Here is a 12,112-nt window from a genome sequence, read left to right as displayed (position 1 = left end):
ATGCACAAACACACCTCTACCCTATACCTAGCATAAGATTTGTGTACACAGGAGGGCCTTAAGTGTTTGGGTGTTTTTCGTTTCTTGCCTTACAAGCTTTTTTTTGAAAAGATTCCAGAAGACACTTAAGAGTAATGAAACATCGTGCAGCTGATGGCCCTTACAGTTTGTTGAGATGGTGATGGGCGCCCTGTTTTCCGCAGGAACCCTGGGAGGTGGGCTTTGTGGTCCCAGCTCATTGACAAATGAGAACATGGTGGTTCAGAGTGAGAAGTTAATTTTCCTAGGGACACATAGCTGGCAAGAGGGAGCTCACAGAGCCTCACTGGGTTTGGCGCTAGATCCTGTCCCGGACACGCCTTGCTCATGATTCTGCTCTACGAATCTGTGTCCCGGTTTCAGCGTCGTAATGACGCTAATGTGGAGGTGTCATTAGGCCAACTCAACACTTGCCTTCCTTATGAGGCTCACTTCCTGCCCGGGAACACCCTGAGACTTTCGGAGGTTGGAAAATAAATCCTCATGGGATCTTTTTTTTTCCTTACTATTTATTGTTTAGTGAAGGCTTCCTCCCTTAACACATTTGTATTAAAGATGTTTTTACATTAGAGATTGCAAAAATACTTGAACGGCTTGGTGACAAGAAACTAAGGCATGGAACAATTCTTATTAACTTTGCCTTTTTTTAAAAAAAAAAAAAAAATTTTTTTTTTGACTTAAAATGACGTGTTGGCTTGCTTTTTTTTTTTTTTTTTTTATCTCGGGGATCAATTATTTTAAGTTCCAGGGTGCGTGTGCAGGATGTAAAGGTTTGTTACAGAGGTGTCATGGTGGTTTGCTGCACCTATCAACCCACCACCTAGGTAACTGTGCTTTTTTTTTTTTTTTTTTTTTTTTTGAGACGGAGTCTTGGTTTGTCACCCAGGCTGGAGTGTAATGGCGCTATCTCAGCTCACTGCAACCTCCGCCTCCCAGGTTCAAGCGATTCTCCTGCCTCAGTCTCCCGACTAGCTGAGATTACAGGCATGTGCCACCACGCCCGGCTAATTTTGTATTTTTAGTAGAAATGGGGTTTCACCATGTTGGCCAGGCTGGTCTCAAACTTCTGACCTCAGGTGATCCGGCCACCTTGGCTTCCCAGAGTGCTAGAATTATAGGCATGAGCCAACTTTGCATTTAAATAGATGTTGAATTAACTGTTAGCTTTCTTTCAAACATACACGTAACTTAATGTGTATCTGAAAACTACAGGGCAAAAGCCTTTTCAGATTTTTAGGTGAAAGGGAGGGGAGTGAGGGTAGACAGAAGGAACAGCTCTGCTGGGTCTTTCAGAACATCCTCTCCCTGTTTCCTGGCTGTCCCCACAGGGCTGTGTCACCTGCTCCCCAATCATCCAGCCGCCTGCAGCCCCCCTTCAGCCCCCACCCCACATTGCTGTCCAGTACCCCCAAGCCCCCAGGGACGTCAGAACCACGGAGCTGCTCCTCCATCTCGATGGCCCTGCCTCAGGTCAACGAGGACCTTGTGTCCCTTCCACACCAGCTGCCAGAGGCCAGTGAGCCCCCCCAGAGCCCCTCTGAGAAGAGGAAAAAGACCTTCGTGGGAGAGCTCCAGAGGCTGGGCTCAGAGACGCGCCTCCCACAGCACATCAGGGAGACCACTGCGGCTCCCCATGGGAAGAGGAAGAGGAAGAAGAAGAAGCACCCGGAGGACACAGCTGCCACTGCCCTGCAGGAGGGGCAGACACAGAGACAGCCTGGGAGCTCCACGCACAGGAGGGAGGGCCAGGCACAGCTGCCCGCTGTCAGATGGCAGGAAGATTGCACACAGCCACAGGTGAATGGCCAGCAGGTGGGATGTGTTACGGATGGCCACCACGTGAGCAGCAGGAAGCGGAGGAGGAAAGGAGCAGAAGGTCTTGGTGAAGAAGGCGGCCTGCACCAGGACCCACCTTGGCACAGGTAAGGGCAGGAGCAAGGTGGCATCTGTCTACCTCTGACGAAAAACAAAGCAAAACCACAGAATCTACCCCCAAGTAGGTATGGTCTGGAAATGTAGTCTGCTTGCGTGGTTTTCTAAAATGTGGATATGTGATCAGATGTCTCCTCTGGCTGGGTGTGGTGGCTCACACCTGTAATCCTAGCACTTTGGGAGGCTGAGGTGGGCAGATCACTTCAACCCAGGAGTTTGAGACCAGCCTGGGCAATATGACAAAGCCCTTTCTCTACCAAAAACAAAAATTGGTTGGGCATGGTGGCATGCGCCTATAGTCCCAGCTACTCAGGAGGCTAAGGTGGGAAGATGGTTTGAGCCCAGGAGGCGGAGGTTGCAGTGAGCTGAGATCATGTCACTGCACTATAGCCTGGGTGACAGCTAAAACCTGTCTAAAAAAAAAAAAATCTCCTCTGATAATACCAGTGGATTGGTCCTTGAAGTGACAGTGGTGTGGACAGTAGTGTCCATCATTGTATGTGCAGGGCCGTCCAAGGATGCTGGATCAGGTGTCCCGGGCCAGGCCAGGCTCTGCCGTTTCATCAGGTCAAAGTAGCCTGCACATTGGCATCAACGGTCTTGGCTCAGTTAGGATGGGAAATGTGACTGGTTTTCCCTCTACTATCTCCGTGGCTGCGTGTGGAGCATCCGCTAATGCGTATGGGGGGAAGAATGTTGCAGGGAGCTCTGTGCACTGGGTCACAGCTGGGGTGGCACCTTCTCCATGTTGGAGGCGGGTGTCTGTGCGCTCCTGCTCCCCTTCCAATTTGCTCAGAGCTGATTGCTGCCTCTCACTTCCAAGCAGCCGCTCTCCCATGGGTGACGGGGATCCAGAGGCCATGGAAGAGTCTCCAAGGAAAAAGAAAAAGAAAAAAAGAAAGCAGGAGCCACAGCGGGCGGTAGAAGAGGATGGGCATCTCGAAGGCCCAAGGAGTGCCAAGCCCCCAGATGCTGCTGTCGCTGAGTCCAGCAGCCGCGCACCATCTGCAAATGGCTGGTGTCCTGGGGACCGCATGGGTATGCACCGGGCAAGGGGTTGGGGGACCACATGGGTATGCACTGGGCGAGGGGGGTATTGGGGAGTGTACAGGCTGAGAGCAGCGTCTACTGCATCTGAGCTTGGGAGGGTCTGGGAGAAGATGTGAAGGGCCCTGGGACCCTACCAACCTTCACCCCCCGCCCCTGAGTCTGTTCCCTTGGGTGATGGGGTCGAAGCTTCCTCATGTGTCAAAGCATTTGACTGAAACAGCCCCATGGGAGAGGTTACAGTGCACATGAACTTTAAAACATTCTGTGAACACCAATGGGTCTTCCGATTCAAAGCTGTTCTGTCTACAGCTTCTCATGGAATGACTCGCTGAACTCCCAGCCTGCGTTTTTTTCTGTGATGGTTGAATTTAGAAGAGTTGGGTTCAAAAGTGAATCCTCTTCTCCCTCTGTGTAGCTGGGCCATTCAGAACATAGCATGGTTTGCTTGCTGTTGGGGACCTGTGTGCTGTGGCTGTCCTTGGGCACCACCCCTCAATCGGAGGGTGTTTTGTTTTCTTTAGGGCTGGCTGGGGCATGCCTTGGCAGGCACCCGCCACAGAACACATTTGTTAAGTGAAGGGGAGAGAAAGTCCTGGCTGCTTGGTATAGGGGGCCGAGCTTGAGTGAGGCCTCCTCTGCAGTCTGGAAGGTCTGATTATGGCAGTGCATCTGGGGCCAGCAGGACCTTAGAGACCGATCTGTATTTATGCAACTCTTAAGAAAGGAATTTATCGTTAAAAATGAAATGATGTGAAATAAAATGCAAAACGTGGGTGCTAGCCAGTGCCGACTGTGTTTGCTGGACAGCATGCTCTCAGAAGTACTGCCCTGGCCGGGCGTGGTGGCTCACGCCTGTAATCCCAGCACTTTGGGAGGCTGAGGCGGGCGGATCACAAGGTTAGGAGATGGAGACCATCCTGGCTGACACGGTGAAACCCCATCTCTACTAAAAATACAAAAAATTAGCCAGGCGTGGTGGCGGGCGCCTCTAGTCCCAGCTACTCGGGAGGCTGAGGCCAGAGAATGGCGTGAACCTGGGAGGTGGAGGTTGCAGTGAGCCGAGATTGTGCCACGGCAATCTAGCCTGGGCGCAAGAGCAAGACTCTATCTCAAAAAAAAAAAAAAGTACTGCCCTAACAACGGCACCAGAGCCGTGCTCCGTGCCACCCTCGGAGCAAAGTGGAGTTGGCTTGTTAGTGCAAGGGACATCACTTGAGCACTTGCAGTGCGCCAGGGTCCATGCCAGGTGCTGGTTGTGTCTACTGAGCAGTGCGCCCTGGGCCCTCGGGGCTCCCTGGCAAAGCCAGAACCACACAGTAAGGGCTCGTGCTTAGCAAGCAGGCGCTGGGGGCCACATGGGCTCTTGCAGTCATGTGCACCTGAGGAGAGTGGCTAAATGGGCAGGGTACCAGACCTAAGGGCAGGAGGCGCAGCACGTTGGGAGCAGGCAGGCCGCTCTGCATGGTCGGGTCCCTGGGCTGTGTGGATGAGACGGGAACCATGGAAGCCACTGTGTGGGGGCAGGGACACTTAGTCTGGAGCTCACTGAGGAATTGGAGGCAGGGAGAAATGAGGTCAGATTTGTGTGAAGGGAGGTGAGTATATTCCAGGGGCTATGTGGCTAGCTGGGCAGAGGACGAGTTCAGAAAGGGTTTCTAGAACCCAGTGAGGGTGGTGAGTGCTGTCCTGGTCCCGAGGTGCTGGGTGGACCTGCGTAGTGTTGCTGATGGGGACCAGGTTCCCCCTGGACAGTGCTTAGGAGGTCGAGGCCCCTGATGGCAGCAGCCAAGCTTGGCCGTTCCCTCCACCCCTGTGGCCGTCCAGGTATCAGGCTGGTCCTGGGGCACAGGCCTCTCCCTTAGGTGAGGTGGATTCCATTTAGATCTAGTTCTCTTCCCTCCCTCTGTCAGACTGAGGACTTACACTACTGGTTAAAGGGGTTTTGGAGGGGTTTTTTTTTTTTTTTTGCTTTTTAGCTTTTTGTTATTTTCCATGTTTTCTTTCTCATGAATTGACTTGGACAACAGCCTTCTCTATTGGGTCAGGTCATTAGTAAATTAAGCATGTAAGCCTTAGTAAATAAGCATTTAGGCTGGGTGCCATGGCTCATGCCTGTAATCCCAGCACTTTGGGAGGCCAGTGGGAGTCCCAAGGAGTTTGAGACCAACCTGGGCAACATAGTGAGACCCTGTCTTGAAAAAAAAAAAAAAAAAGGCAAGCATCCCATTACTATAAGTTCTGTTATAATTTAAGGTGTGCGATTGCTTCCCTGGTGGGTTATTTTAAACATCTGTAAATGTTTCTTGGCTGCTCCGATTGCAGGGCTGAGCCAGGCCCCTCCTGTGTCTTGGAATGGAGAGCGAGAGTCTGATGTGGTCCAGGAACTGCTCAAATACTCATCTGATAAAGCTTACGGGAGAAAAGGTACTGGTTTGAAGACAGGACTTGTGTTTGCCTTTGATTGGTTGGTTTTGTAGGAGGGAAGGTGTGGAATGGATCCTGGTGCACTGCGAGTGTGGAGGGCAGGCATCGCTCGGCTTTGAAAATGGGCTTCAATACTGGCTGGAGTCCTCTTTAAACCCTCAGCCGTGGCATGAAGGTGGCTTCCGTCCGTGGCAGGATCCAGAACAGCTGCTTCTAAGGGTTGGGGCAGGGTGAGGAGCCCCACACATGCTGGGTCTTGGGTAGGGAAGGGGCAGAGTGACCAAGCTCTTCCAACCTAGGTAATGTCACTTCTTGCTCAGAGCATGTTTTTATTTAGACTTCGAGACCGAACATGACATCTTAGTTCCTCAGACGAGGGCATGGGTTTAGAAAGAATTGAACTCTTTGGCCGTGGTTTAGGGTTTAGCTAAGAGGGCATCGCTGGGGGTTCCGTGCTGACCGACCACACATGGGCGCCGAGCCGTCCTCCTCTTGTCCTTCTCTTCACCACAAGGTGGCACTCAAAATTGTTGACTAATTATGAGTAGACTAGTTGGTAAATGACACTCTTGAAGTGAAGCCACAGGGGACCTGGGAACCTGCACTCATGCTGACCCGCGTGTCTGCCTGGTAGTTCTGACCTGGGATGGCAAGATGTCGGCGGTCAGTCAGGATGCTATTGAAGACAGCAGACAGGCCCGGACTGAGACCGTGGTTGATGACTGGGACGAAGAGTTTGACCGAGGGAAGGTATGATGCGTGATGCTGACCACAGGCTTGAGGGAGCAGGGTGGCGTGGCTCAGTTCAGGGCCCGGGCAGTTGGAGGTGGCGGCAGTGGCATGAAGTGGCCGAGCGTGAGAAGAGCCAGGCTGCCCCGGCCTGACCGGGCGTGTGGCCATGGACAGGGCATGCATCCTCGCAGTTTCCACCCGTTTGTCAATAGGGGGACTGCAGGGCGCCGTTCGCAGGGGTCATTGTGAAGAGTGGGTCTCCAGAGAGCTCGCGAGAGCCCGGCCTGTATGCAGGAAGCTGGTGACCTGCATGCAGTATGGAGCCCCAGGGGCTAGGAGAGAGCCCTTTTTGGGAACTGTGATGCCTGTGATTCTTGGTCTAGGAAAAGAAAATTAAAAAATTTAAGAGAGAGAAGAGGAGAAACTTCAACGCCTTCCAGAAACTTCAGACTCGACGGAACTTCTGGTCTGTGACTCACCCAGCAAAGGCTGCCAGCCTCAGCTATCGTCGCTGACTGTGCCCCTGTGGAAGGAGGTCGGTTCCGAGGGGGTCGGTGTAAGGGTGAGGTGGGGGTGTGTGTGCCGTGTATGTGTATAGGGGGTGTGGTGGGGTGTGGCATGCGTGTGTGTGATGTATGTGGGCTGTGTATCTGGCACATGTGTTGGGTGGTGTGTGTGTGGTGTGGGCGTGTCTGTGGTGTGTGTCCTAGTCACTTGGAGAAGGGTGTGTGTGGGATGCGTGTGTATAGGGGGTGTGTGTAGTGTGTGTTGGGTGTGGGGTGTGTACACCTGGCATCTGTGGCATGTGTCCTGGTCACTTGGAGAAGGGCATGTGTGGGGTGTGTGGGGGATGTGGGTGGTGTGTATATCTGGCACGTGTCACAGTCACTTGCAGAAGGGTGTGTGGGGTTTGCCAGCCGCCTCGAGATGCCATGCATTGGGTTCCTAGGTTGGACTCCTACCCGAGGGTGGCAGTGGGAAGGTTGGGGTCCCGTTTCTCTCTGTCAGGACTACCGTGGTTTGTTCTGCAGCCTCCTGGAGACAAGGCGTCCCTTTCTGGGAGCTGTCAGTCTGGATCTGAGGGAGCCCTCTGTGTGGGCTCTGCTGTGCTGTGAGCCTGTCACGGTAGGAGCTCTCCCGGTACCAGTGTCCACAGACCACCCAACGTAGAGGCTTTGAGGCTTCTCTAGATCGGAACCTCTTTGGTGACATTCCTGACCAGCCCTGCAAGAGAAACGACAGTGTGTGTGTGAGAAGAGGTGGCTGCACGCCTGCTGGACATCTTTGCCGGGCTGTGCCTTCTTGTGTTTCATAGACAGTGGTCTGTGCTGGCAGAGGCTACTGCCCCTGGTTGGGGCTATCAAGAGAGTGGGGGATGGTGGCCACACGTCCCCCAGGTGGTCTCCCGGTGCATAGCTGGTGGCTCTGGGCAAGCCCTCCCTTGCTTCTCGGGGCTGACGCCACCATTGTGTCCGAGCCCGCCCTTCCCTGCTTCCTCGGTGGGGCCCCTTCATCTCTTGGCCTTACCTGTCCTCAGAAAGGAAGAGCCGACCCCACCCAGCCCCCTCTCCCTTTTATGGAACTCGAGAGGGTGGCCCTACTGTGCACCCCTTCCTTGTGAGTAACTCTCAACTGTCCTGGAGAGCAGAGGCTGTTTGGGGTGGGAGGAGCCCTCGATACCTGCGAATACATCTGCTTTCCAGGCTGCTGTTTATTCTGAGACGACTGTGCTGTAGCTTCCCTTGCAGCTGCAATAACCCGCAGGTCTTCACTGGGGTGGAGGCCTTGGGGTGGAATTCTCCATTTATTTTACTACTTAATACAAAACATTTATTTTTGACCCGTCCTGTGGCTTCCAGTAGCAATATGTTTCCTTTCCCAAATATGCAAATAGTGGCTTTGTTTGCTCAATTTTGTGAGTGCTTTGGAATTTAAATGATTGTATAACTCAAGAAGATTACTTTTCTATCTTGCTCAAGCTGTGCCTGCCAACTTGTAATTTAATAAATACAGGAAATCCTCAGAGAAGGTGATATTTTCAAGAAAAAGACAAATGCCCTCATAGTAGTGGGAAGTGTGAAGGTGACCGTGAACATCCTTCCTCATCGAGTCTGTCCCGTCGTTTCCTCCCGGAGTCGTCGCAGGTGGAGATGGACGTGGTGTTGGACTTAGACCTGCTTCAGTGTGGCTCTGCTGGGCCAGAGGCGTCGTGCTGTCCCGGGTGGCTGCCCCGCTGTCTGCACCCCCTCTCCCTGGGGCAGCTTTGCTTCCTGCCCCTGTGCTTGGGGCCTGGGTGGTTACTGGCATGTAGATGGAATCGCTTTTTTAATATGGGAAGATACATTTATTTTTTTCCATGTGGGTGGGTGTCTCTTTTTGGATTTTCTTCTGTTTTTACGTTTCTCTTCTTAGAAGGGTGGGAGAGAATCAAGCTCCTGCGGCCACCTCTGTCCCAGCAGCAGTGAGTGGAGGTCTGCCTTGAGCTGCTCAGGGTGCCCTCTCCTGCGGACCAATCTCTGAATGTTCAAAGATGAGGGCCTGGCTTCCGTGCTCTGGCTTTGTAACTTATCTGGGAGGGAAAACACATGCCTTCACAGACAGTGTATGTTCCTTTTCTTCTCGGGGTGTTGACTTGCATTCCTGTGTGAACTGTTCCCTCTGCCATGTTTTTCATGTAATGTTCTGTAGTTGACAGTGTTAGTTGTCTGCTAGCAGAGAATTTATCTCCTTCCTTTCTCTCCCTTCTCTTCTCCAAATCAGTCTCTTCCCTTCTCCACTAGTTAACTGTAAAACCTTTTCCTGAGGTACATATATTCGTTAACTCTTGGGCAGTGGTGAGCACGAGATGACTTTCTGCAGCGTTTATCACTGTTGGGTGGCGTCACGTCCCTTCCCTCCACAGAAGTCATCAACCAGATAGGGAAGGGAAAGATGAGGCCCAGAAAACGAGTTCAAACTCTAGGTCATATGCACGTTATGTAAGTAAATACCAATAACCCAAGCCTTTGTCGTAGCAGTCACTTGGTTGACTTAGTATCTGGGTCTGTTTAATCTTGTGCTTGGGAATGGAGCTGGAGGGAGTGGGGCCTGTGTACAGCAGCTACCTCTCCCAGGTCCTCTCACTCACCTGCCCGACGTCCTGGTTGCATGGCCGCACCTGTCTGTGTGCAGAGGTCTGTGTCCCATCCTCTGCACCTCCTCTCCTGGGGCCTGGGGAGTCCCACATGTTGCCAAGATCTTGGTGCAATAAAATACTCTGTTTTTGTGAGTTCTGTGTCTTTGTTGGTTTCATTTGATTTTTTTTTTAAAGGTACATCCCAACCACAGTCTCGCTGATTCCATCTGTCCTGGAAGTTGAGGCTGGGCTAGGAGGGGCAGGTAGGTCCCTGCAGGGAGCTCAGTGACCAGGAGGTTACATTTGGCGAGAGCAACCCTAGTGAATGGGTGACCAAGAGGCTGAATGAACCCCAGGGTGCAGGCGGGTTGCAGTGCAGCGGGTCCTGTTGAGAATGCTGCTCTGCAGCTGTGTTACCTGGTGTGTGTGGCTCCCTGCGTCTCCCTTTAGTAACTTGGAAGTAAGCTTTCTCCACCCTAGGGTATCCACCAAACACAGGGCATCATGTCTTCGCTTCTCTTTAGGGGTTTGGCTGGGCACCCCAAAATGAGGACAGCCAAGTAAGAACAAGCGAGGTGAGGCAGCTCCTGGACCCAAACCAAAGGGGTGGCAGAGAGCAGGGCAGACTGCTGACCCAGAGGCCTTCCTGCCAGCCAGGCTGTGTCTGAAGGCATTTGCTTTGTAGCCTGGGCAGCGGTTGAGGGGGTTCTGAGGCTTGGAGAAGTGGTGATCTGACACCAACGCTGGGCGCAGTGGCGACATGGGCGAGGCTGTGGTTTTTCCATTCTTTTTTTTTTTCAAACAGAATCTCCCTCTGTCACCTAGGCTGGAGTGCAGTGGCACGATTCTCCGCTCACTGCAACCTCTGCCTCCCGGGTTCAAGCAATTCTCCTGCCTCAGCCTCCCAAGTAGCTGGGAGTACAGGTGCGCATCACCACGCCTGACTAATTTTTGTATTTTTAGTAAAGATGTGGTTTCACCATGTTGGCCAGGCTGGTCTCTTAACTTCTGACCTTGTGATCTGCTTGCCTCGGCCTCCCAAAGTGCTGGGATTCCAGGCGTGAGCCACTGCGCCTGGCTGATCTCCATCTCTTGACCTCATGATCCGCCCGCCTTGGTCTCCCAAAGTGCTGGGATTCCAGGTATGAGCCACCGTGTCCAACAGGCTTTTCAATTCTTTTTTTTTTTTTTTTTTTTTTTTTTGAGACGGAGTCTCGCTTTGTCACCCAGGCTGGAGTGCAGTGGCGCAATCTCGGCTCACTGCAAGCTCCGCCTCCCGGGTTCACGCCATTCTCCTGCCTCAGCCTCTCCGAGTAGCTGGGACTACAGGCGCCCGCCACCACGCCCGGCTAATTTTTTGTATTTTTTTTAGTAGAGACGGGGTTTCACCGTGGTCTCGATCTCCTGACCTCGTGATCCGCCCGCCTCGGCCTCCCAAAGTGCTGGGATTACAAGCGTGAGCCACCGCGCCCGGCAGGCTTTTCAATTCTTAACTGCCGTTTCCCAAACACTAGGGCCGCTTCTGGGTGTGTGTAAAAGTGAACACACGTCGTCTCGCAGGCGGCGGGCAGAGTCCCACGGGCAGGACTGAGGGCTCCAGGGCAGGGCGAGTGCTGTTAGGGGGATGCCGGGAGGCCATGAGGAGCCTGTCATGAGCTCTGCCTGAAGCACCATGGGGTGAGGTGACATTCTGAAAGGGGGCTGGCAGTGGGAGCTGGCCAGCAGGACTCAGCTGGCTAACCGTAAGTCAGGTGCAAAAGCGCAGGGCAGGTTTTGTTTGACAGTTTGGACAAGAAGGGTTACCAAGGTCTGATGTGCTTTTTAGACTCCTGAGGCTGATAGTGGATTCCAGGCTGCCTGATGGCCTGAAAGGCGGCTGGTGGCGCACAGAGAGCAGCAGGTGAGGATGACCAGCCACCAGGCTGGCTGAGAAGTGGCCGAGGCTAGAGCTAAGAGATTAGCATTAGTAGCAGAGGATAGAAGTGAAGTCACTTGGGTACTTAGGAGATGGACTCGAGGTGAGGTGACAGATACGGTGGAATGTTCCGGGTGGAGTTTAAGATTTCTGCTAGGGTGGTTAGTTGGGTTCGGAGGCCAAGTAGTAGCCAGGGAAGCAGGTGGCTCACTGACGGTTTCAGGAAGGCCTTTTAGGTGGTGAGAGATTCAATCTGACATAGTGGATGTGTTGGCATGTTACCAGAACAGGGAACCCAGGGAGAATCCTAGGCATGGGAAGTAGGCAGTGGGTGAGCTCCGAGTCTTCTAGTTAGGAAAAAGCCGACGTGTCTGGACAGTGTGGAATCAGGTGGGCATCTATTTATCCCTAACATACTGTTAGGGCTCATTAGAACTGTGACAGTGACCTTCAGGGCAGTTTAACACTGGATGGTGCTGTGAGAATCCCTGCCTCAAGTCTTGGTAGCTTGGACAACCTCAGTGAAGATGAGGATGTGGGTACACCAAGGGGGTGGTGGTAAAGGAGGACTCTGTGTGGACAGGACACGTGACATGCAGATGGGCAGCTTTCTGTGTCTTGTCACCTGAGCTGACTCCCTGGAGTCACACTCTTGCCCGGAGGTGGCCCTGCTGCTGCTTTGTGCAGATCCCACCTTGGCTTGGCCCCCTGCTTCTTCCATATCTGGACTGGGGATGACCCTTGGAGAAGATCATCTGGGTGCCATGGGTTCGGCTTTCAGGGCTGTCTGGCTGCCCTTCTTCGTTGGGCTCTGCCTGCCTTTTTGGATTTCTGCCCTTGGTCTTCAGGCAACTCCTTCCTCTCTCTCCCCTTCTTTTCAGTGATCCCTGCAAACTATTTTGCTC

General features: G+C 52.9%; 1 protein-coding gene across 11 annotated transcripts in view; it reads left to right on the top strand.

The window, feature by feature from the left end:
* USP36 (ubiquitin specific peptidase 36) overlaps nucleotides 1-9,445 on the top strand; it is a 44,258-nt gene extending 34,813 nt beyond the window's left edge. For 7 of the 11 annotated variants that reach the window (XM_063617320.1, XM_055243037.2, XM_055243036.2 and 4 more), the window contains 6 exons: nucleotides 1,368-1,961; nucleotides 2,795-3,009; nucleotides 5,344-5,445; nucleotides 6,080-6,195; nucleotides 6,561-6,712; nucleotides 7,209-9,445. In XM_063617320.1, coding sequence (XP_063473390.1) covers nucleotides 1,368-1,961; nucleotides 2,795-3,009; nucleotides 5,344-5,445; nucleotides 6,080-6,195; nucleotides 6,561-6,692 — 1,159 coding nt within the window. In that variant the 3' untranslated portion in view covers nucleotides 6,693-6,712; nucleotides 7,209-9,445. The remainder of the gene's footprint in view (nucleotides 1-1,367; nucleotides 1,962-2,794; nucleotides 3,010-5,343; nucleotides 5,446-6,079; nucleotides 6,196-6,560; nucleotides 6,713-7,208) is intronic. The other 4 variants (XM_055243038.2, XM_063617318.1, XM_063617319.1 and 1 more) reach the window with 1 other exon arrangement.
* The last annotated feature ends 2,667 nt before the right edge of the window (nucleotides 9,446-12,112 follow it).

This window comes from Symphalangus syndactylus, chromosome 14 (assembly GCF_028878055.3).
Source record: "Symphalangus syndactylus isolate Jambi chromosome 14, NHGRI_mSymSyn1-v2.1_pri, whole genome shotgun sequence".
NCBI lineage: Eukaryota > Metazoa > Chordata > Mammalia > Primates > Hylobatidae > Symphalangus > Symphalangus syndactylus.
This window is presented reverse-complemented; position numbering and strand designations above follow the sequence as displayed.